This window comes from Choloepus didactylus, chromosome 20 (assembly GCF_015220235.1).
Source record: "Choloepus didactylus isolate mChoDid1 chromosome 20, mChoDid1.pri, whole genome shotgun sequence".
Classification (NCBI taxonomy): domain Eukaryota; kingdom Metazoa; phylum Chordata; class Mammalia; order Pilosa; family Megalonychidae; genus Choloepus; species Choloepus didactylus.
Window position 1 is genome coordinate 44,009,434 of NC_051326.1, and position 27,108 is coordinate 44,036,541.

At 35.5% G+C, this 27,108-nt stretch overlaps 1 protein-coding gene across 4 annotated transcripts in view; it reads right to left on the bottom strand.

The window, feature by feature from the left end:
• The window catches only part of ARHGEF10 (Rho guanine nucleotide exchange factor 10), a 187,813-nt gene that overhangs the window by 7,437 nt on the left and 153,268 nt on the right, over positions 1-27,108 (bottom strand). For all 4 annotated transcript variants that reach the window (XM_037812662.1, XM_037812661.1, XM_037812660.1 and 1 more), the window contains 3 exons: positions 24,139-24,281; positions 11,286-11,460; positions 671-793 (listed from right to left, as the gene is read on the bottom strand). In XM_037812662.1, coding sequence (XP_037668590.1) covers positions 671-793; positions 11,286-11,460; positions 24,139-24,281 — 441 coding nt within the window. The remainder of the gene's footprint in view (positions 1-670; positions 794-11,285; positions 11,461-24,138; positions 24,282-27,108) is intronic.

Here is a 27,108-nt window from a genome sequence, read left to right on the forward strand (position 1 = left end):
ACATCATTTTTATTTGCTGCATTATACTCTATTAAGGGCAACACAGTTACTATCTTAAATAGCCCCTTACCCCTAATTTTGAACATTTAGGTTGTTTCCTGTTTTAAGCTATTAAAAATTAAATGCTGTAGCAAATATATTTTTGCATTCTGCTTTGTCCACAGATTAGGCTGTTTCCTAAGGCAGATCTTGAAGTGGATATCCTGATCCCAACATATGAGCACCTTAAGGCTTGTGATCTACAATGCCAAATTGTTTTCCTAAAAGACTGTGCCAATTTGGACTCCTACCAACGCTGCAAAAAAGCATAACTGAGCTTTGTCAAATCCTAGATTTCCTTCTTTACCAATATAAAATATTAAAAATACCATTTTCATTGACCAAACTGTATATCATGATATAAACTGACCGGTGGCAATAAAGGTAGTAAGAGAATACATTTTCAGGATAAGATTCTCTCTGGACTATTAGCATATGAAAAAGAAAAACAAAAGTATAAATTGAAATCCAAATTAATAGACATAGTCTTTATAATAAACTAAAAAAAAATAATTTAAATTGTTAAAACCATTCCCAGTGTATTAATTATAACAGAATGACATGCTTAATAAAATTTCAAAGTCGGACAAAGACATAGAAAGACACAGAAATACTTGAGGTGTTTACTTACCAGTTACTTTGGGAATTCCCTGAAGACGAGGCACTGGCAGGGCTACAACGATGCCCAGATTGGTGCCAACCATTAATAAGCCGTGGCAAACGAGCAGACTAGTCACAGACACCCGCTGAGGCCCTAAAGGGAGAGGCAGAGGACGTTGGCTTCCTGATAGTAAAGTTTGATTCATGCAGCATACCAGAGTAAGGACAGTGAAATGCTTAGTATATCTGAACATACTGCAGACGTACAATATTAAAGTCCTCAGTCAGATAAAAACACCATATACACACCAAACCCTCTGAGAGTGGGATGGCTCGCTGACCTTTTACCATCTAGCTTACTAGCTTACTTCAGCTAGACTCTAAGGAAAAAGATCTTGGGGAAAGTATTCGCTCAACCACACCTTAAATAAAGAGTTGCAGGCCTCAACACCAGACATAATAGAACTTTGAATCTCCCTTTAATTCTCTGCAGCCTCCATTGCTTGGGTTGGTACTTTCAGATGCAAATCAAATCACTTGGAGTCGGGTATTTAAATGATTTACTTCTATTCAGTGTAGAAAATGACCCCTTGAGCCCAAGACACACAAATCAGACTGTGGTTCTTTGAAATCATAGTCAAAGCTACAACTTGTAAAAATGAGAAGAGATCTACTAATATAGCTAGGATGGATTCTAGCATGACTTAAAGTCAGTAACAAAATAATAACAGTTTCTCACAGAATCATGTCAGAAACAGTTTGGAAAATGTTGATATAGAACACTGAAATTGGAAGGGCCTTAAGTGTTTGTTTTTGTTTGTTTTGTTTTTCCTCCTTTTCCTTTTTACCCCTCCAGCCAGGGATCTGAGGCACACAGAAATTAAACAATTTGTTCTGGGCTGAGACTAGGTTAAAATGTGGTAGGAAAAAGACAGTGGTTTAAGCATTGGTCTTCTTCAAATAGCTTCCCTACTGTTCTAATTTTACAGAGTGATTCTTGACTTTCACATAATTCTACATTACTCTGATACTATCATTAGCATCAGGACATTTAAAATAACCGTTTGGTGCTTCTCTGCTTAGCCCTAAGACAGAGGTGCAAAGACGACCAATTCAGTTTGCACGTGAAAAGTAATGGTGAATACTACAAACAATTTGGTTCTTCTTTTCTGTAGAAAAAGAAGTTATTTTCAATAGTTCTGTGTTTGCTCCAGTCTTAGATAGACAGCATGAAAGCAAATGATCCAATGTCATGGTAACAGCAAGATTTAACATGCCTACCAGACTCATTTTTATGACTTAACAAAACAGCTACAAAAAAAATAAGCTACAAAAAAAATAAGGAGATCTTGGTTTATTTCTAAACATCAATTTATATTATAAAAATGACAGCTAAGAAGATTTATGTTCCCAGGAATTCTGAATGTTTGCATGTTTTGAATAATTTGAGTTTTGGAAATGCATTTTGGGTTTAGAAATGCATCAGAGCTATATGTTAACCCACACACTATCCTATGAGTAAGCAAGGTGACTTTATTTTCAAAAGCTAATGAAAAATACTGAAGCAGTATAAAAATGTAATGTTCAGCAAAATTTGCAACTATTATTGTCGATTTGTATTTCATAAAACAGCAACATTGTGGGTAAGTGCCAGTGTGCTAGGGGACATATGAATTTCAGGGTAAATATGGATGCATCTCTCTAAAGCATCGATTTTACTCAGTGATAAATACCTTAAATATTAAACAAGATCATCTTATGAGGTAGAAAACAAGTCTGTTTTAGGCAGAAGTTTAGGGCAAAATCTGAGACCATGCTTTCAGATTGTCCTGAAGATTTCTGAAGCAGCTGGTATAAGGTTGCATTTGAAATTGGTTCACTGCTCTATGCTTTTTTGTTTCAGTAAAACATTCTCCAGCTAAGGCTAATACACATGGTTGGAATATAATTTGTCATTTAAAGCTCTCAATTTTAACAATTTATTTCACAAAACTGATATAAATGGTATGCAACATAACTGATAATAAGTAGATAATCATTACAACGGATATGGACTTCACTCCTGTAAGACAGAGTTTATTACTTTGCAACATAATAGTCATTTTTCTTTGCCACTGGATATGGAAGGAAATGCATAAGTTAGACAATGGTATACACCAGTTGTCCTAAATTTGAGTACACTTCCTTTTTTAAATACAAAATTATTGGAAACTATAAAAACAAAAGAACTCTTACGACACCTCATCAACCATACTCAATAGAGATTCAGGGGCTTCTGTTTGGAGGTTGGCTATAGGATATTTTGTCACTTAATTCCTCTTTACCCTCATATTTTGGTAGTTAAATTCTGCATATGTATGAGAACTCTGCAAATGAATAAATTACGTATTTTATGATTTTTTAGTTGACATCCTGAAATATTTTGGTGTAGGAAACTGTCATTTAATTTTTCTCCAAGAAGGCATTTTTGAGTTAAATTTTCCTTCACAGAGTTATTATATAATGTGTTAAATATTGCTTCAGGGATTTTTAAAAAACTACTTGAAATATTTTTATTCTATGAACAATGTTACTGCAAGGACAACTAATGAGGAAAACCGAGTACTTCAAATGGTCCATTTTAAAATTAATGGTGCATGTTTATATTTCAAACAGATCTATGCAATGTCACTTCATTCATGACATATGATTATAAATATTTCCAACTGCTAATAAAAACATGAGAAAGAATTCACTGACAGATTATGAAAGATAAAACTTTACTTTTTTTAAATTTACCTTTCATTCTCCTCATGAATTTTCCCCTATCTTCACATGTAAATAGCATATTCAGGAAAATTTTATTTTTTATTATGTTTTGCAAATTTTACATTTATTTTATGTTATGTGTAAGAATATAAGAAACTTTCTATAGAATTTATGAAGAAATTCCTTTCTTCATAAATGGATCTTCTTAAAGAGAAAGACACATTACAAATAATTCAAAATTAGAAAACAAAATGTATGTGGCACTGGAATGGAGAACAAAGTCACTGTGCAGGAAAAACAATGTAAAATGGTGGGAAGATGAAAAAACACTACACAGAATCACTGGAAAAGACCAGTGAAAATCTTGCTTAAATGAAATAACAATGGGTTACTTCGAAGAGCTTCTAGAAATCCTACTTAAAACTTTAATAATAAAAAGGATGAGAGCAAGGAAAATCTGGACATTAATTTTTCTTTCTAAATCAGTTATTAATTTTTCTTTCTAACTGGTTTGAAAGCATTCCAAAACCAAGTAAAATAATACATTTAGAGAATGATTGTTTATTCCATTTTCAAAGTAGTCTATGATTCATCATCTTTAATTTTATATATGAAGGTTTAACTGAAATAATAAGTAGGCAATGTGATTACATTCCAATTCAAGAGGATGTGGGTAACAGTGCTGCTTTTGAAGTGTCCAGGGATGCTGGAAGAAACAACAGGTACCTTCAAAATGAAACAACATGGTGAGTTCACTGGGAGTAAGGATGCAACCTTAGCCAAGCTGCTGGCTGAGAGGAGCCACGGAGTCCCAGGAAGCTAGAGGCCATTCTAAGGTCAAATAGCAACGCAAGAGGTGGTGGTGAAAGCAGAAGTAGCGATGCTGATGTGGGTGACTGAGGACATAAATTTCGTAGAGAGTTTTAAAACATGAATTATATGGCGGGAGTGTAAAATGGTGCAGCCATTGCGGAAAACAGTTTGACAATTCCTCCTAAAGTTAAACATAGAAGAACCATATGACCCGTCAATCCACTTCCAGGTATATACCCCAAAGAACTGAAAACAAGGAGTCAACCAGACACTTGCACACCAATGTTCACAGCAGTGTTATTCACAAGAACCAAAGATAGAAACAACTGAATTGTTCACAAACTGCTGAATGGATAAACAAAATGTGGTACAGCCACACAATGGAATAGTATTCAGCCATAAAAAGGAATGAAGTTTTGATACATGCTACAATGTGGATGAACCTTGCAAACTTTATGTTGAGTGAAATAAGCCAGACCAAAAAAGGACAAATACTGTGTGATTCCACTTATATGAAATATCCGGAATAGGCAAATTCATAGAGACAGAAATGAGATTAGAGATTACCAGGGGAAGAGGGCGGAGGAAGGAATGGGAAGTTGTTGCTTAATGGGTACAGAGTTTTAGTTTGTGGCAACAGAAAATTTTGGAAGTAGAGGGTGGTGATGGTTGCACAAGATTATGAATGCAATTAATGCCACTGAATTGTACACTAAAAATGGCAAATTTTATTATATATATTTTAACTACAATAAAATTTAAAAAAATTAAAACATGAAGAAAGGGATCAACTGCATATTACTTTCTGTTTGATGGCAAGCTCTCAAGGGGAACTCATAAGAGTCTTTTCACATGTAGACAAACAAAGAGAATATAGCAATCTTCAGTCAATGATATAGGCCTTCTAAGGCTGGGAAGGGAACTTAAAGAATATCATCCAAGTTCATTTCAATATTTAAAATAAGCATACAAACAGAATAGTAAATAAAAAGAAGCAAAGGAGTCTTCAAAGTATGGTCAGAAATACTAAAACTGGAATTCACATTCTGCTCTTTTCACCCCAATATGTAAACCAAAAGGAACTGGGCGGGGATAAGCTGCTGGTTAATCCATAAAGACATCGCTAGCCAAGGAGATAGGAAATCCAAGTTCTCAATTTTGTCCCTTAATCTTGAGTCCACTTTAATTTATTGAATTCCCTTATGATGTGGTATACGGTATTTAGAAAAGTTACCTTGATTTTTAAAAAAATTGATATTTTGTGATTTTATTTGGTTAAGTCACCCCAGAAGGCAATGCAGTTATTTGGTGGGAATCCTGAAAGGCTAAATTTAACAAGGGGCCTCAGCACTTTTCCATCAAAAACATTCTCCTTTGAATATTATGGACAAAGCAGGAAACACCTGCATCATGATGTAAATTATCGTGACTATTTACAGCCCAGAATAGATAAAACTCCTTCAAAATTACTTGCTGTGAAATCTACTCCTTGATAACTTACAGAAATTTAATCAACTTTTCTAAATAGTATGTATATGCTAAATAAGAAAATCTGAAAGTTTTCCATCAATTTTTGGACCATGTTAAGTTTGAGGTGGTTTATGAGAAAGAAGAACTGAATTCCACATAGAAGGAAAAAATCCAGTTCATTATATATAGCTTCATATACTCCACAGGTTAAAGCATGTTACCACTAAAGAAGGAAATATATTTAATATATTTAACTTACAAAGGGGCAAGCATTAGAGTGTAATTTTTTTTTTTCAAATTCTGTTCTTTTTCACTTGGAAAATGTTTGTCTCTAGAACCTACTTGAATTTTACATTCCAGTGTAGCACAAAAGGGCAATTTTATGATTTACTGCCATATGTATAATGAAATACCTATTTGGGAACTTCATGAATATAATTCTAGAAAGCAGGTTTTATATGTGTGTGAACACAGGAAACACATAGATTTCCAGGAAACACATTGTGGAATAATGAACAGAAGTATCCAGGCAGAGATCATAACATAACAATCCCAAATTCAATATACTTAGAGAATAAACATACACTAATTGAACTATTTATGTGTAAAATAAAATGCAAAAATGTTTATTACTATAAAATATTGGTATAAAGGTAAGGTAATTAGAAAAAGGATAAGAGAAGAAAAGTCTCTTTGGCTTTCTTGTTCTAAATCACAAAATGTAATGAAATTTGGAACAATTTCAGATTACACTGTTCCATGGATCTCGTTCAAGAACCACTGAAAAAACAACTATTCTCCATCTAAGGCAGAATAAATGAAATCTAATTCCTGGTGTAATTTAATTCTGCTCTCAATTACCCACCTTTCTTCTAGTCGGCTAGGTCATGGCCTTCAAAACTTAGAAGGAGAATACTGGGTGTGGATAAAAGTGTAAAATATTACCCAGATATTAATGAATTTAGAGATATTTTAAATATGATACCACATTGCCAGAGAATATTTGCCAACTGAAAGCATTCCACTCCATCCTGATTAAACATGGTGGAATGAATGCTTGCTTTTACTTTCACCTACTCCTAAAATACAGACTAAATCGTTTGTATAAGAATAAACAGGAATCCATGAAAGAGGGGGTTCACGGAGGCTAGCGGCAGATATGTAATATTACAGCAAAGAGTAGTCCCAGCGTGAAAGCAGTTATCAGACCTAGAGAGCAAACAGCCCAGGTCAAAGCAAAGGAGGGAGGGCTCCGGGGGGAAATGGTACTGCCAGATTCTCTTAGGCATGTGACTTTACAGAGAAGAGTTTCACAGTGATGGATTAGTGGTCAATAACTTTACAACTATATATGGGAAAAACAAGGAAATTATTAACTGAAGGGATGAAAAACTGGTAAAAGAAAGAAATGCAATTATATTACACTGTGTGGCTCAGCCATGAAAAATTACATCATCATAAATTTTGATTTAACCAAAAATTGTGACGTAACTACACTGGGAAGAAGAAAGTTCCTGTACATTTATTTTATATTTTGTATCAGTGATGGCCAGTGAGCATGTGTGCTTGTGGGTGCATATATGTGTGCATTTGGATGTTGTATGTCAGGAGGAATGTATGATAATTTAATCTTCTACTTCTACAGCAGTAAGTCAGAAGATAATATCTAAAATGTAAAAATGAAGAAACAGTCATACAAACATAATTTTTAAAAAGTAATATGAAGGTTAAGTATTAGGAGCAGCTAAGAGTGAACGTGATTACGTGATGGGAAAAGGAAACCGGACAGTGGAGGAAAAGGCAAAGGACTATTTTGTTCTGTTTTGTTTTTCACAAGCCCTGATTGCTATCTGACTTTATTAAATTATGTACACGTATTATCTTGACAAAAAAATAAATTATAAAAAGTCCACTCGCCCTTGCCTGAATCGTCTCTTTATTACTAGTCGTCTGCTCTGATCTTAATTGGACAGTGACAAATACCAAGGACAGAGCCAGACCTCAGTATCTCTTCCTGCATTTTTGTGGCTAGCCTGTGAGGATTCTGGAAGCCATGGCAACCTCCCTGGGAGGGAAGACTGTGATGAAATCAAGGCCCAAAGCTCCCCCTCCACAGCTGCAACGCCTGTCAGGACAGCCTGCGCCACAGAGCAGCTGCAGCAGGAACTTCATTCCACACCTGTAGGGGATCCAAAGGTTGCTTTATCACAACAGAAGCATCACTTTCCCTTGTGGACAGACCTCTGGATGTATAGGCCACTCGTGGGCAAAATAAATGCATGTTTTGGCAATCTCTGAATTTGATTTGGTTTCATCCCAACATATACAACAGAGTCCAACAGCAAACATTTGTTTCAGCAGCATGTGTGCTTAAAAGAAAACATTGACTTCAAGTATTGTAGCAAAGAGTCAGAACGTTTTCAGAGCCAGAGAGATTATAAACAATTTTGGTTCCCTAAAAATAAATTTGTTTGTTAAAAATCTCTACTTTTCTCACTAAATAAAAATATACTGCAATATTTAAAAAATTGTTTGTACAGAGCAGCAACATAGAAAGGGTTAGTACTGATTGTGCCTAAAATACATTCATCCTCAAAGTCAACAAAATGTGTCTCTTACTTCTCATGTGGGGAGGAGGCCCTCCAGTTCTCCATCAAAGCTTAGCTGAAATGCTTCCTCTACACGACTTTCCTTGAAAACTACCTCTAAGCCTAATGAATCGTTTGTTTCTCTATAGTCTTCCGTTTTACTGTAAGCTCCTTGAAGTAAGGTCCTTGCTTCCTCAGTGCCTGGTCTAGTGCATTACATTAGGTAGAATGATATGAAATTGTCCATGTTCAACTGTGTTCAACCTATAAAAATGATAATTTAATTTGGTTCTACTTAAAACATAGGAGTTGTTTTTTTTTTTTAACAAATATTTCTATAATTGAATTGAAAGGGCTGACCATATGTAAAATTGTCAGGCAGGCTTAAATTGCACATGGTATTCCCCTCTCCCCTCTCCCCAATTTCAATTTTCAGGTGCTCTTTTCCCTGTTCCCCTGCCTGGTGCCTAAGGGCTGCCCCTGGCTGCCCAGCATCTGCATGGTGGACGGCCACAGCCCCAGCCACACAGCCACCATCCTGGGCTCTGGCTCACTCTCCTCTCATTCCCTATATCAAAACCCAAATGTTCCACATCCTATTCCCATTTTCAATCTAGCTATTTAAGTTGGAACGTAATTTAATAAAATAACCATCACTAAGAAGATAATGACTGAGAATATCTTAATTGGTTACCACTCCAGAGGTAACCGATGTTTGAACAAACGGTTAAAGAGTAAACAACCCACTAATCCTAGGAGTTTCCAGCACCAAGAAAAAGTGATGGTGAAAGTGTCTGGTCAGGCCAGCCTCTCTGAAACTGACAAAAGCAAAACACAGAGTAAAATGTCCACTCTACCTATTGCCACTAAACAACTATACTTGTATTTGTGTGTGTGAAGGAACCTACCTATTTCACTCTCCTTATGGGGATGACTGAAAGCTGCATTGTTTTTTTTAAATTGCCAATTCCCTCTGTAAAAGGGTCAAACATATTTTGTGCAAATTCCTCTCCTTTAATGATCCTGCCAAAGTATACTATGCATTTTAAAATGAAATTTTATGCATTTGGATTTGTAAGCCCTCTCTTTTTTTTTTTTACTCACTTCAAAAGACATGGAAACATCACTTTCTCTGTAAATCTTAAAATATCAAGAAAGATACGGTAGATTTATATATACATATATATTATATTTAGCAGAGTAATATGAAATGTAATTTAGGTTTAAATTTATGCTACCAGGTTGCTTTTAACATATGTAGTGGTCTTTCTAATTATTAAATGAAGATTACAGAACTAGGAAACATACCAATTTGAAATGTTTTCCAGAGAATGAATTTAGGCATATATTTTCAAGTGTAAAACTCTTCTATTACTCTGAAGAGAGGTTATATCTAGGAAAAAAGTAACCTGAAGTTTTTGGCAATATTTATTTTTCCGTTTAAAAGTAGAGAAGTACATTCAAAATGTAGTTAAATGAAGGTAACTTTTCCACCCAAACTAGGAAGTAATATCTCAGTTTAAGAGTCATTTAAAACTCAAATCAGCTGAACACATGCACCATTTCAAATGATGTGTTGACACATCCAACAGTTCCACATTGGCCATGAACAGCTGTACAGAACTTCAGTCTTTTAATAAATAATCACACAACTGCAAAATTAACACTGTAATAACAAGCTGCACAATGTGTACAGCTCTTTGCACAACATGCTTCCATAAATATCTCACTCCACAAAATCTTTTTGAAATAAAGTGAGGAAAAATATTTTCCTATTCGTTTTAGAGATGAGAAAATTCAAGTGACCAAAAAGGTTACAGTAGTTTTCCAAGATTAATTGTCTGATCAACACTGCAGCCATGGGCTTCCCAGCTCTACTTCTAAGCAGCCATAGCTTACACAGTCAACAAACATCTACTCAGTAACTATTCTGACCTTTATCAAAGAGAAATTTTTAGTTCCACTTGTATTTATTGCCTTTGCAGTGTATCACACATATATTAACTGTACAGCCTGGATGGATGGTCCTCAGTCCAGGCTGCACATTTTAATCACCTGGGGAGCTTTAAATATATATTGATGCCGAGGTACTACTGCAGCCCAATTACATCAAGAGATCGGGGTCCTGGAATCAAGACCAGCTACATAATTTTTGCAGGGCCTAATGATAAATTAAAATGCAGGGTCCCTTTTTCAAAAATTATTAAGGATTTTAAGGTGGCAATAGCAGAATGTCAAACCAAGGGTGGCGCCTGCATGAGCTGTGGGGCCTGTGTGAATGCACAGGTCATATGCCATGAAGCTGGCCCTGCCTGGGATATGTGTTTCTTTTTAATAGGAAGGGTTGAGAACAGCTGGCCCAATTTATAGTCAGCCTGTACCAAATTATATTGCTAAGTGATTAAGGTCTCAGTGATTTAAGTTAATTGACAACAGTACAAATTTAGGGGCAATGTTTTGGCATCACGCAGACTCATCTCTAAGATCCAAAAAGAATACACAGATGCTGTCTTTTTCATAACCTTATATTGATCTACAGTGAGACTTTGGGGTTTGCAGGAGTCCCAAGGCTTCCAATGCTGTCAGGATGGGCTTAAGGGTCCTATTTTTGCCCATTTCCTCCTTTGAGTCCAGGCCAGCTCCTGGCCCAGAGAATTAACTGATGAAGTATATCCTTCCAAATTGCTGCTCTGTGCTTGGGGGAATCTGGAACACAAATTAATCTAGACATTTCAGGCCCTTGACAGAGCTAACCACTCCTTAGAATTTTGCTCTATTGATGGACATGGAGTCATCTGAAGGGCAGGAAAATGCATAACCAGATCAATGCCCCACAGTCTATTCCATCAACATAATTTCATCATTGTTAACAGTAGCTGGAAAATTTGACCAGTGGTAAGATTCTCTGAGTGACTTTCAAAAAACATATGCTTTGCCTATAAGCTACTAGGTTTCATGAAATAAAGGATGCAAGATACCAAAGGAGAAACTCATGCACAGCAAAGCACACAACCCAAACCCAATTACCTGATAACATATTATGAACAGGGGTGGCTATGTTAATATCTTGGAGATGCTTGAGAGTTTCCGTATGGAAAAGGCGAAGGGTGGACCCAGTGGTAAAGGCGATCCAAATCCCAACACCAGCTACGGCCATGTGAGAAATCACCATTCCTTCTTCCTGGTGGGCCTCCAGCTGATTCTGAAAAATCAAAGAGAAAGTAACAGATGGGAGTTTATAGGAAATGTATTTGTAGATTGCAATGCTATGCCCCAAAGTCTGTTCAAATTGGTCCTTGGAACTACATATTAAAGTTTTAAGTTATCTAATTTGTCCTGATCACGAAGTGTCCAGCTGGAGTTCTAGAGCTATTCATCAGTACTTTCAATGATCTATAACACAACTGAAATTATCGAACTAAACAACAGACATTTTTATGTAGGTGAGAAAACAATATTAGCAATCAAATTGCTCTTGCTATTTTTCTCAAGCAGATCAAAGTACTTTACAGGACTTAAAATTATTTTCCAATTTTCACAGCACCCCTTCGAACAGAGAAAGCAACAACTTCAAAAACATACTTCCGTAGTAGGCATGTGAAAGTGCCTAAAACCACCAAGGAAGGACAGAAAGAAAAGGGCTGTATCCAAAAGTAAACATGAGACCAATGTGTAGGCTGGCTAAAGGAGGGAAATGGGAGTGACAACGGGACTATCTGGGAATTGAAAAGCCTGCACTTGCTCAGGAGGCCAGTCATTTCCCATTTGACTCTAGGTAAATGGATCCATCACCCCCTTCTCAAAAACCTTTAATAAATTCCCATTGCCCACAGAACAAAATCTCGCCTTCTAGCCTTGCATGTGATGCCCTCTAAAAGTTAGTCTCGACTCTGTTGTTCTGAATTCTTTTTGCAGGAACACCTTCAAAATCTGGCTTACCCATGGTTCCCTGAATTTGCATTCCCACCTCCAGGCTGTTGTTCCTGCAGGAATGGCCACCTTTTGCTTCTCTACTTGATCAAGTCCTTTCCAAACTTCCAGATTCAGATAAAGCTCCCCCCTTCTTCAAGAAATCCATCCCAATATCCCCAGTCTATAGGGAACGCCAGATGTGCTGTTGTCTGGATCCCTTATTATTCGGTACCTAGCCTAGCTTTCTCATGCTATCTGATGCTCTTATCTGTTTTATTATTTATATGCTTGATGCTTACAGATCTTCAGGGCAGGAACCATGCTGGATCATTTGCAACTCACAAACCACTGCCTCTGCACAAGGTTGTGCTTGGCAAGAAACAAAACAAATAGACTAACACCTCCTACCTAAGAGTTGCTTGGCAGCTTTTTAGAACAAAGTGAAAGAATGTTTATAATCAACTACATTATGAAGTGATTGTGTTTATTCATCTTCGCATACCCAGACCTTGACAAAGGGTCTGGCATAGAAAAGATGCATAGAAAAGTTTCATTGAATTAAACTCTTAATAATAGACCTGCACACTGAACAGAAATAAATGAATAAACTGGAAATGAATTCTATAATTTCTATTTTAACTGGACATGAGATACCATATCCAATGGTATGACATTTTATTTCAATTTAAGATTTCATTGGAAAAGTTGGGCATGGATAAGCCTGTAAACGGTGGGTAAAAAGAATAAAGAGAAAGCTGCCTAAAGAGGGGTCAGCTTCCTGAGGACCAAGATGGGGTCAACATGGTGACTAAGAAGGCAGATCCACTGGGATTGTGCCTGAACCTTCTAGAGGGGCACATGCTTTTGGATGAACTGCTCTCAGCTGAACCACTTGCAAGTCTTGGACTGACTCCACACATATTTGTCCGTCTAATGGTAACAAACTTTTTTCTCCTTAGACATCCATGTGTACTTTCTTGTCCTGAAATGTGGAGGACCTCAAGCAGAGTAAGGAGAACTTGGGAGTAAACATCAGGAGCCCTGCTTGTGGGGACCAGCTCTGGCATTGCTGGCTGGACACGTTACTTCATCCTTCTGTTGTCTGCTCCATCTGAAAACGAGGAGTTTCAGTTATTGCCATGGGCTGTCCCATTTCTAAAGTGCTCTTATTATATTCAACTTTGCAAATATCTGTTTATCATATGCATATGTTCTCCTCATATAAACCTACTCCATTAATCAAAAAATTAATTTAAATATTTGTCAATGGAAATAAACTAGCGTTCACGGTTTATAAAGGAATCCCTGAGTCACTGACTTACTTCTTATATATAGAATATATTTCCTACTCCCTATCAGAACATGACTCATAATGCTCACAGATCAAAAATATTTTTACAATTAAAGTTTAACAAGATCCCAGTCTGAAATATCCAGACTGTGGAGTGTAGGAGAAAGAGTACTAACTTGGGAGTTAAGAAACTTGGCTTTGAATTCCAGATTATTCTAGCTCTGCTCTATTTTTGATCCGATGGCATCCCTGTCCTCTTTCTCAAGATCCTACCTCCCTCTGGCCCTCCCTCTGGTTCCCTCTGACTTGGCTTCCTACTTCACAGACGAAAGAGGTTCTGGGACATACAATCCCTCAACTTTCCTTTTTCAACCTGCCAATTTGTCAGAATCCATGAGAGTGGATGTACTTGGCACTCTTAGATGTAGAAAACATGTAGACATCTCATTCATCTTAACTTAAAAAGAGAAAGAAAGGAAAAGGAAAGAAATAAAAGGCTTTGTATACTTCTGCTCTGGTCCCCATTTTTTCCTTCCCTCAGGTTTCCTGAAATAGTTGTCTAGGGGTCCTGCCTTGCTTCCTACTTCATGTCACCTCATCAACTTACTTCAGGCCAACATCCACCCCACTGCTTTACTTGCACAGGTGCTCAAAATTGCCAAACCCAATGGATATATATTTTAAATTAAGATATAATATACATACCATAAAATTCACCCTTTAAAAGTATACAATTCAATGGATTTTAGTATATTCAAAAAGTTGTTCAAAACATTACCATTATTTAATTCTAGAATATTTTTTATCAATGAAAACAGAAACCTATATCCATTAGCAGTTACTTCCCATTTCTCCTTTCCCCAGCCCCTAGCAACCACTAATCTTCTTTCTGTCTCTAGGGATTTATGTATTCTGTACATTTCATATAAATGCAATATGTCTGGCTTCTTTCATTTAGCATAATGTTTTCAAGATTCATCTATGTTGTAGCAAGCATCAGAATTGCATTCCTTTTTATGGCTGAATAATATTCCATATTATGGATAAATGGTATTTTAGTCATTATAAGTTGATGGATATTTGGGTTCTTTCCAACTTTTAGCTATTATAAAATGCTGCTATGAACAAATATTTGTGTACAAGTTTTTGCATGGATATATGTTTTCATTTCTCTGGGTACATACTTAGGAGTCGAATTGCTGGATCATGTGGTAACTCTATGGTGAACTTTTTGAAGAATTGCAAAAGTTTTCCATTTTACATGCCCAGCAGCAATGTATGAGGGTTCCAATTTCTCCACAATCTCTCCAATGCTTGTTATTGCTGCTCTTTTGATTAGTCATCCTAGTGGGTGTGAAGTGGTGTCTCATGGTTTTGATTATATCTCCCTTATGACTAAATGATACTGGGCATCTTTTCATGTGCTACTTGGTCAGCTGTGTGTATCTTCTTTGGAGAAATATCTATTTAGATCCTTTGCCCATTTGTAAATTGGGTTTTCTTTTCATTGCAGTACTGCAAGAGTTTTAAAATATTTTATTATTTATCTGAATAAATAAATTCTGATATATCTGATGATCAAATATATGATTTTCAAATATTTTATCCCATTATTTGGGGTTTCACTTTCTTGATAGTGTCCTTTGAAGACAAAAGTTTTAAATTTTGATGAAGTCCAATTTATCTATTTTTCTTTTGTTGCTCATGCTTTTAGTGTCACATTTATGAATCCACTGCCAAATCCAAGGTTACAAAGATTTACACCTATGTACTTTTTCTAAGACTTTTACAGTTTTAACTCTTACATTTGGGAGTATGATTCATTTTGAGTTAATTTTTTGTATGTAGTGTTAAGTAGGGTCCAACTTCATTCTTTTCCATGTACATATTCAGTCATCCCAGCACCATGTGTTGAAAAGACTATTCTTTTGCCATTGAAATGTCTTGGCACTCTTGTTGAAAACCAGTTGATCATAAATGTGTGCTTATTTTTGGACTTTCAATTCTATTCCATTGATCTGTATGTTTATCCTTATGTTGGTGACACACAGTCTTTACTACAGCAGCTTTGTAGTAAATCCTCCAACTTTGTTCTCTTTCAAGATTATTTTGGCTATTCTGGGTCCCTTTTACTTCCATATGAAATTTAGGATATGAAAATTCTACAAAAAAGGCAAACTTTTGACACCCGTTTTCAACATGAACAGATTAGGGTGGTCACTGCCTAGACATCCCTGAAGTTTGGGAAAGTGATTAAACTAGAGGAAGGGGTAACAAAAGACAAGATGGAATCTAACAAAGGATTATGAATACTGAATTTTTATATAATTTTCTTTTTCTTAGTTGCTAGGGTATTGGAATAATTAGAAGGAAAGAACTGAAATGATGGAACTGTAATCCATAGCATCCTTTGAAATTTGTTCTATAGCTACTTGTTAAATTGTAATTTGAAAACTGTACCTTTTTGTATATATGTTATATTTCACAATAAGGAAATAACTGAAACAATGGTACTATAACTCATAACAACTTTGTAAATTTCCTATATATCTATGTGTAAAATCATACTTCGAAAGATATTACCTTTTTGTATATATATTTCATAATAAGGAAATAACTGAAATTGTGGAATTGTAATCTATAATATTCTTTGAAATTTGCTGTTTGTTAAATTGCACTTGGAAAGCTATCACTTTTAGGTATATATGTTATATTCTACAACAAAAAAATGATTAAAAAAAGACAAACTTTCCAAAAAGGGCAGCCAGGATTCTGATAGGAATTGTTGAATCTATAGAAGAATTATGGGAGTATTGACATCTTAAAAATGTTAGGTTTTAATCCAGAAACACAGGATGCCCTTCTATTAATTTAGGTTTTCCTTAATTTCTTTAAATGTTGTTTTTTGTTTGTTTGTTTGTTTTAGTTTTCAGTGCAGAAATCTTGCCCTTCTTTTGTTAAATTTATTTCTAAGTATTTTATTCTTTATGATGATCTTATAAATGGAACTTGTTTATTAGTTCTAACAGTTCTGTTGTGGATTCCTTAGGATTTTCTACAAACAAGATCATCTCATCTGCAGATAGAGGTAGCTTTACTTTTTCTTTTCCATACAGATACTTTTTTAAAACTTGCCTAATTTCCCTGTAAAGAAGTTCCAAAAAAATGTTGGATAAAAGCAGCAAGAGCAGACAGCATAGTCTTGTTCTTGATCTGAGGAGGCAAAGCTTTCAGTCTTTGACCATTAATATGTTGGCTATAGGCTTTTCACAGATGCCCTTTATCGGGTCAAGGAAGACGTTTCCTTCTATTTCTAGTTTGTTGAATGTTTTTAATCATGAAAAGATGCTGTATTTTGTCAAATGCTTTTCTCTATCTATTGAGATGATCATATGTTTTTTTGTCCTTACTCTATTAATCTGTGTGTTACACTGACTGACTTTCAGATGTTTAATCAACCTCACATTGCTGGGATAAAATCCACTTGGTCATGTTGCGTAATCCTTTTTATGTGCTACTGGATTCAGTTTGCCAATATTTTGTCAAGGATTTTTGCATCCTTATTCATAAGGGATACTGGTTTGTAGTTTTCTTTTCTTGTGTTGTCTTTTTCTGGTTTGGGTATCAGGGAAATACTGGCCTCAAAGAACGAGTTCAGAAGCATCCCCTCCTTTTTAATTTTTTGGAAGAGTTTGTGGAGAATTAGTGTTAATTCGTCTTTAAATATTTGGTAAAATTCATCAGTGAAGTAATCTGGTCCTAGGCTTTTCTTTGTGAGATTTTTGATTACTAATTCAATCTCTTCACTTGTCAGACCGTCTATTCTTTCTTGAATCAGTATAGATAATTTGTGTGTTTCTAAGAATTTGTCCATTTCATCTAGGTAATCTAATTTGTTGGCATCCAGTCATTCATAGTATTTCCTTATAATCCCTTTCACTTCTGTAAGGTTGGTAGTAATGCTCCCTCTCTCATACCTGAATTTAGTAATCTGTTTCCTCTTTTTTTCTTTTTCAGTCTTAATAGATATTTCTTGAATCTTACTTACCATATTAGTCTTTTCTTTGCATTAGACACTGATGACCGATGCTTGCTTCTAAGATGCTTTCTCCCCCAGCTTCTGTGATGCTGCACTCTCCTGGTCCTCTCCCTTCCTCTCTAGCTACTCCTACTTGGACTCTTATCAGAACTCATCTTCCTCTCCATATCATAAAAGCCAGTGTCTCAGGCTTCATCCTGGCTTCCTCACTCTGCTAGCTTCAACAACCACTATAGCTCGAGCCCCACTTCCGCCTAAAACTAAGCATACCCAATAAGAATTGCCGTCTATGCATGAACTGCACCCTGCTTATAATCTCCTCTTGTGTCAGTAAACAGTCCCACCATCTAACCAGGTTCACAGGCCAGCAATTGAGAGTAAACTTGTCTTTATACTTTTACATGAGAAGTAAAGGAAGGAAAGAGCACGGGCCTTAAAATTAGAACAATGGTTTCCAATTCACTGTAATCATCTGGGATGTTAAACAAATGCTGATTCCAAGGCCCATCCACTAGCTATTTTGATTTATGTGCTGTGGGGTGGAACTCCACCAGAGGGTTTTTTTAAGATCCTCAGATAATTCTACTGTGCAGTAAAGTTTGAAATCTACTGAAGTAGCAAACCTGAGTTTGAATCCCAGAAGCCACCACCTTTTGCTTCTTGAATAACTTTACGACAGTAGTTTTCAAATGTCAATTGATCAGAATCACCTGGAGGACTTATTAAATCATAGCTTGCTAGGCCCCAAACCCAGAATTTCTAGTTCAGTAGGTCTGGGCTGAGGCCCTAGAATTAGCATTTCTAAAATGTTCCCAGGAGATGCTAATGCTGCTGGTCCAGGGTCTACCCTTTCAGAACCACTGCTTTAGGGCAAGTTGGATTATTTTTGTTCATTTATTCTTGTTAATTAATCTTGCTTTTGTCTATTCATCAGTCATCTTATGTATTTCCTCAGTGGTGCTTCCAAAATGCCATGTGAACATTTCTATTGCTGAAGTTGAAACACTGATTTATAACTATCTATTTATGTATGTATCTTCTGCACTTCACAATTCATTTTTCTTTACCCAATTGCTTTATTCCACAAGTCTCCAGGTCCTATAGATTCTACCTCCTAAGATTCTTTCAATCTTCTCCCTTTTTTCTTCTGCTTCCTCTATAGTTCAGGTAATATTTTCCTGAAGGATTTCTAGAATAGCCTTCTCAATTAGTCTTTTGGTCTTCACTTTCACACCCCTATAAACTTCTGGCAAATACACATTTGATAACATCTGTTCCATATTTAAAATCCTTCAATGGCTCATCAACAACCAGCAATGGTGGTGTTCCAAAGAAAATAATCCGTAAACCTGCTATAGGAAATAAGGTAAAATGCAGTTGCCTTCAGTGAACATACAACATCCCTAGCATTGCCCACTTGGTCTATCTTTTGGGCTTGAGGTACCCCTGGGGAACCGCCTCTAAATACTTAAGAGTCTAAAAATCAGTGAAATGAAAAGAAAAAATCCAAGCTCCTCTGAATGAAATAAGAAGTCCCTTCTTAACAGATTCATGCTTACCTGTATCAGCTTCACTTCCCACAACTCTCACAGACACACCCTTTATTTCCAGCAAGAGAAATACTTGTCATTTCCTCAGGACACCTGCTTTCCCACATCTTGACACATAATAATTCTCTCTGAAATGTTCTCCTCCACTTTTTTCTTCCAGTGAATTCCTGCCCATTCTAGACAGGGTCAGCTTCCTGGGCGTGTGACCTGTGAGGTCACACATGGCCCTGCACTCAGAGGGTCCTGTATTTGATTTAACGCTCTGCTGTCACCATCTTGAAATTCTTAGTAAAATGTGAACAAAAGTGCCTGACAATTACATAATCAGTCCTCATCCTAGATATCAGCTCCATCTACCTCCCTGATGGCCCTGGGCAGAACTGTGTTATCACCCTCGCTTTTTCTCCAGCACCCTGTTCTTATTTCTGGCATCCCAAATATTCCGTGAGTTGGAAGTAGGTCCTTACCCATCTGTATTTTCTAGTTTTATTTTTGTACAATGCTTGACACTTCATGAGTACATAATATTTTTCTGCCAAATGACTAATTACATAAATATGAATTTAGCTTCTGTGATGTTGGGTATGTCTCCTTTCTCTAAGCCTTGATTTTCTTTTTGAAAATAAGGACATTGGGTAACAATATCTCCAAGTCTCCTTTCACCTTAAAATTGTGGATTCTGAAAGCAAGCAGGATATGGCACTTTAAGAATCTTGAGTTTGTTTTCCTAGCTTGTGCCTATTTTGTGCCTCATATTTGTCTTTCTTTCTACAGAATAACAAGATTTAATTCTAATGAGAAAAAAATTACATCAACTCAGACTATCACTATACTATTAGTCCACCTTCAGTTATCTTTGGGGATTTCATTCTATTTTCCGCTTTGGTGGTGGGGGAATCCTGTTCTCTTTTTTCCTTTTTTCTTCCTTCCTGTTTTCCTTCTCTCTCTCTCTGAAATCAGGAGCACTATATATTGTAGAAAATCAAGAATGAGGAATAACAGGTTTTAATTTTAAACAACTGTAGTGATTAAACGGAAACTGAAATCTGTGGCTCTAAGAAAAAAAAAAAAAATCTGTGACTTTAACACCTGCCAGAAATCCAGAATAATTAGACTTCTCCTAAATGTCAAATTACTTTTAGAACTGCATTAGTGTTTCTAAAACTTTGAAATTTAAAAAAGGAATTAAATAAACCTAAGGTAAAAACCCAAGGTAGAAAGCCACACTTACTTGAGAAAGAAAAAAGGACCCTAAATCTAAAAAAAAAAAAAAAAAAAATAATAATAATATTCCAGGTGACTGTAGTTTTCATTAATATGGCAATTTAGTATTTAGACTATGTTCTGCCATCTGCAATTAACAAGCCACCCTGATGGGAAGTCAGGGTAAGGGTTATTTCTGCCATGTTATGTATAAATAACGCCTTGGAGGTCCAGCAACATTAAGTGATTTGTCCAGTGTTGACCACCTTTTAAGTATCAGAACTGGAACTGGAGCCAAATCGTCTCCAACCTTTAATTGTACCAGACACTGCATCAGAGTAAAGTTATTTTAATAACATTTAAGCCTTGGATAGTCTTTATTTTTCCACTATTCAAGTGGACCTTGTACCTTCCATTGCATTCAACCTAAGCCCAGACTCACACCACTTCCTAAGGGTCGCTCCGAATGTGCGGCTGGAAAGGGCCCATCACTGCTTCAACAATATAGTGCATATTTGGAATCTTCTTAGCACATATTGCCACCCCCCACAGGGTGGAAATGCCTCGTGATTTTAGATTGAGAGCTGTGCCAACATCTGAACTGCAGTTTCTCCTGCACAACAGGGACTACATGATAGATTTCATTTTTTCAGAACAGAGCAGATTTTCAACTCTCTCCATAAAAATATATTTATAATTTCTTATTTGTAAATATATTACATATACATTACATACAAAGGAGATTTATATTTGGATCTAAATATATTACTTTTTGCTGAGTCTTCAAGATTTATAGCAAATAAATTCTTTGCAACATGTGGAAACAGTATTTCAATTATAGTAAAGCCATAATTTGAGAACGTTATGTTTGCCTGGGAATCACCATGGCAATAGCTACAGAAACTATCATTCCAGGCTTTTGATATTAATTTATGACAAAAATAATGCACTGTTTTGGAGAAATGTCTTAAAGAAATGTTGTTATGTTATTCCTTCTCTGTGAAAAGAAATGCAAATATAGACTACAAAACACTATTTCTGGCTCTTGGATATTATAAAATAAATAACAACCATTACTAGAGTGCTCTTTGCTAGGTACTTTTCGATTTTTTTTTATACACAAAATAGCCTGAGAGATAAGAATTATCCCCAATTTACAGATCAGATATATAAGGCTCAGTTAAGTTGCTTACCCAATATCATGTTGTAGCAATGGTTGAGCTATGATTTGAACCTTGCCTTTTTAATACAACATTACTAAGATGATATCATTGATAGTGAGGAAGGGCAGTGAAAAAAATTTCAAGAAGTCAGTTACAGAGTCTGTAACAGTACCTGCACACTGCTGGCATTCATTAACTCTTTGCTCAATGCTTGACTGAACATTTGTTACTCAAGTGGTACATGAAACAAAAAGCATGAAATGGACATAAGTACAAACAAAAGGTTACTATGCAAATATTGGGCAAAAGTAATTTTAAATATTTCTATCATGTACACTGTTTTTTTAAAATGAAAGTCATGTTTTTTTTTTCTCATATTATATGGCCGAATAGCTGCTGTCCAGTACTATTTTCTGTCTCTGTCTTTAGGGGGCACGGTCTTGACAGCCGAGGTTGGAGGGGCTACGCGGATCTAGTTTCCATTTGCAACTTTACCCACATGTATGTGACCTTTTAATTCTTAACCAGGATATAATCCCTTGAGGCCTCAGCCTCTGGATACATGCCCTAAGACTTCTTCTCTAGCCTAGATTCTATCAATCTACCTTTTGATGAATTCCATTATTCTGACCACAGTCAACCCAAGCTCTACAACTTGAAGTAGCTGTCTGCATTTGAAGCTTAAGTTTCACATCTTCTCTGTGATTATAAAACATGCCATCAAGGTAAGGTGTATTCTGAAATAGGTTTCATAAATGTTTTTAAATGTCTTATAAAATTTAGCAAACTAGTTTATAATCTCTAGTGAATTGATAAATTCCTCTTAAGAATAGTATAGACAAATATTTTATAAGTCCTTAATTACTAAAGTTTACTCCTGAATTTGTGGAGATTTAGAACAGGCATTCAGACATGTCCTCAGAGCTCTCAGAGATCAAATTTTACCTCATCACACTCCAATTTAATAGAATTTCTTTTTCTATCACCTTTTGTGAGAGGGTCAAAGGAATTTTTATTTTTGAAGAGATTCATTTCATTGGCTGAAAAACATACCTGTGTTATCTGAGTTTACTTAGGTTAAGAGAGTGCTAAGAGATGGTAATGACCAGATAGGAGAAAACCGAGTATGTTTAATTTTTTATCATATAAGCAATATGTGCATATGGCTATGATATTCAAAAGGTATAATGAAAACTAAAAATTCTTCCCTCTCTCTCCCATCTCCACTTCCCTACCAGCAGTAAGAGCTTTTTGTTCATCTTTTCAGACATTTTTATACAATTCCAAGTATATATTATACTACTACTAACAACAGGTAAGAATAGTTTTATTATGAGCTGTTTCCCTATATAAGTCTATGTGTGTGTAGATTTCCATCCCCTTAACACAAATCAACAGAATGTTCTCCAACTTGCCTTTTTACACTTAATAATATACCTTCATATAATGCCTGCACTCACTCTTTTTCATGGTGGCATAGTATTCCATTGTAAACAGTTCCCCCTATTAATATTCATTCAGGATATTTTCAATTATTTGGGATACCAAACAACATTGCAATGAATATCCTTATATGTTCTTATACAAGCTTGTCTGCAACGTCCTAGCACTGGAATTGCTAGGAAAAGGTTATGAGCCATTTGAATGGCAACAGGTAATACATGATTGCCTTCCAAAGATGATCCACTAATTTATACTTCCATCAGCAGAGTACTAGAGAGTTTGTCTTCTCATACCCTCACTAACATGTGATAGCATTGAACCTTTTAACTTTTGTCAATCTGAAAAATGGTATCTTGTTTTAACATATACAATTTATAGTTATTAATGAAGCTAAGGTATATATAAATTTATATAAGTGAGTGTATCACCTATTTGTATTTCTTTTTCTGTGAGCAGCCTTTTCGTGTCCTTTGAACATTTTCTATTAGGTTGGTAGTATTTTTCTTAAAATTCAGTAACAATTCTTTGTTTACTGAGAAAATTAATTCTCAGTTATATATGCAGCAAATATTTCCCCAGTTTTTCATTTATAAAAATGTTATACTTTTTACACAGACACATATAAACATTTTATATGTAGAAAAAAACTTATGAAATTTTAATCAAATTTATCTTTTTCTTTCTTTATTATGGCAACTACTAGGTTTGTGACATACTTGGAAAAGCTCTTCCCACTGCATAGTTAATAAAAACATTCCACTTCTTTTTATCTGATAAATCAGCTTTCGGTTTCAATTTTATGTTAAAATTTCAATCCATCTGGAATGTTTAAGGGTAAAGAGCTGGGGGTTGAGATCCAGCTTTATTTTTTCCAAATGGCTAGCCAGTTGTCTCATTATCATTTGTTGAATAATCTATTTATCCCACTGATTAGAAATGCTGCTTTGAATAAATGCTGATTTTCTAAATGTACTTTGGGACTTTCTATTATATTCATATCAAATACATTGTTTTAAGTAATACGTTTCTTAGCAGGTAAACAGTGAACAAAAATTCCTATGGATAAATGATTAGAAAATGATTAGCTGGATTTGCTAGTAAATCTTTCTTTCAAAGCAAATTTTAGAAGCAATTTTCTTTTAGCACAGGACTACAGGCAAGAGACTGCTTGAGTTTTCTAAATGCCAGAGACTTTCTTTGATTTCTGGGACTACAAGTTAATTGGAATACTTTTGAAATACATCTTTTCCATACTGCATTGTCACTTAAAATAACTTACCTCTGTAGAATGAGTCTCAATGCTTATTATAAAAACTTGGCCTCCCGAAGCTGCCCATAGTGTATCTTCCATTATTAATAGACTTCGAACTGGCAGGACGCCTAAATTTATCACTTTTTGAGGTTCAGAATTCCAGGATCCATCTTAAAAGGAAAGATTTCTTTTAATTTCACTCAGATGCAATTATCCATGCTGACTGGGGATAGGGGAATAGGACCACAGGTCATTTTACATAATAAGACAATCAAAATATCATTTGTAATTTGATACTTATGTTTCATTATGAGTGTGTCAAGGGTTCTAAGGGTTAACACGGTTTCAATAAGGCAATTTAATATAGTGATTAAGCACAAAGCAACTGCAGTCATTAGGCCTGGGTTTTGACCCCAGTCCAACTACTTAATATGTGCCTCCTGAACAAACTGCTTATTCCTTAAGCCTCCATTTCCTCATTAGTAAAACGAGGATAATACTAACACTAACTTCAGAGGTTGTTGTGAGAATTAAAAACAAAATACATGTAAAAGCTCAACACAGTACCTAGTACATGTGTTCAATAAATACCATTATTCATAATAATTTATAAAATGATATAGTCATCATTATAAGGAACTGGAGTCAAAATAACTGGGCAAATGTTTAAATTTCCCCATTACCTACTTCTATTTAAAAATAGTCCTTGATATTTCTGCATCATCAGGAGAGACCATATCTTCACTGAATATGAAAAAAAAAAATCAAAATCAAAGTAAAAGAAATTGCTCTCTTTTGGCAAACTTTCTCTATTTTCTGGAGCATAAGAAATGATAAAACATTTTGGTTTGAAAATATTTTCAAAGAGCCACTGGTGAGATTTACCAGGTTTTATATAAAGTATGAGTCAATAGACAGCTTGGATTTCAATAAAACAATTTTTAAAGCAAGATTTAACACAAATTTTAAAAGTGACTGACATAATTATCTTGTGGATAATTAAAATAAATTCTTCAATTTAAGCCAATTAAACCATGATGCTTAAAAATATAACGAATCCATCAATGCTGTTAACTGCCTAAACAAATAAAAATGCTTTGTTCAAGGAACAGAACAAAATCTAAGTTCTAAACTGACTTCTTATTTCTTATTCTGAATTTGAAGGACTGAACTTTTCAAATACAAAACCTATATATGAATAACTTTTTAAAGCTGAGGTATGCAGCCCGTTAAGAGGCAAACAGGCACGTTTTGAATTTTGTGGCATACTTTTAGTTATAACTCAACTTTGAAGGAAACGGTTTTATGTTGCGATTAGGGTTAAAGGTGCTGCAAGACAACTTTATTAGCCCCAAAGGACACTGACCTGCCTTTTATTTGTAATACTGTCACCGGAAGTGGTGTATTGTTATATGGTTGTGGTTAAACACACACACACACACACACACACACACACACACACACACACACACACGTGTGCGCGTGCACCCTCTCTTTTGGTATTCGCAATAACCCTTTCAAGCATTTTAAGCTCTACTGTGTGATGAAGATACAGAGGTTCAGAGTGGAAATATCATTTTCTCCAAATTTCACAGTGCTCTTAAGTGCCGGTATGAGAATCCAGGTTTCCTGAATCCTGGTTCAAAACTCTATGTACTTCCTGCAGTATTGGTATCCTCAGACTATCTTCTAGCATCACTTAGTCAGCATTGTTACCACTATTGCCTATTCCTTTGAAACAAGAACTCAAAGATCAAAAATGGGATAGCCTATTTCAGACATTTTATTTCAGTTAAGGATTAACTTCTAACAACTGAACTTTGTTTCCTGAACGCCTGAGCTGATTCTTTCATAGATGCTGTGTGCCTGTGCTCTCCTCACAAAATCCTGCAGACAAGGGCAAAAATTGCAACTTAAACATTAATGTGAATTTGAGCCCAAATATTGCCTCTCTCAGGATAACTTCTCCCTAAATATTTTTATTCTAAGCCAGAGTTTGCAAACAGGTTGCTCACACCATATCCAGCTCCCAGTTACAGTAAGTTTGGGCTGTACATGCTAATACAATTTTGAACCAACATTTAGAAATCTAGAAATTCCACACAGAATTCCATATTTCCAACTTCCCTTAAAAAACCAAAGACCTGGTAACAATGAGCAGGGCTGCGATGCAGCTTCTCCTTTTAGGAGGGCACATGGTCTCCAGTCGTCCCACTACCAGTGACAAAATGTGTGCTTGCACTCAGTCCTATTCACTGTGGTACCATATGTGCCTGTCCACTAAAGCTTGGCTGGGAAGAAATTTCAAAACGCATTTATCAGTATCTCTTAGATCCACAAAGGAATCAAAACTGCAATTACAGACTATGCAGAAATGTATCATAATGCAAACTACATAACACAGCTTATGGGAGGCAGCCAGACCTGATAGGGATGAAGATGGCTCACCTTAAATCGACTGACTCTTGAATTAATACAAAAGGAATGAAGTCAACTATGCAATCAAATAAGATGTTCAAAAGATAATCACACAGTATGATTGTGAAAACCTTGTGGATCACACTCCCTTTATCCAGTGTATGGATGGATGAGTAGAAAAATGGGGACAAAAACTAAATGAAGAATGGGGTGGGATGGGGGCGATGATTTGGGTGTTCTTTTTTATTTTTTATTCTTATTCTGATTCTTTCGGTTATAAGGAAAATGTTCAAGAATGGATTGGGGTAGTGGATGCACAACTATATGATGGTACTGTGAATAGCAGATTGTACACCGTGGATGACTGTATGGTATGTGAATATACCTCAATAAAACTGAAATAAAAAAAAAGATAATCACATATTAAACCCAAGAAAAGGTGATGTAAATATAAAAGCAGAAATTGATGTAATAAAAATAGAAAAATAGAAAAAATTCAAGATTACACAAAAATCTCTATAAATATACATTCCTCTAAGAAGCTTAATCAAAGAAAAAAAGAGAAAAATATTAAAACAT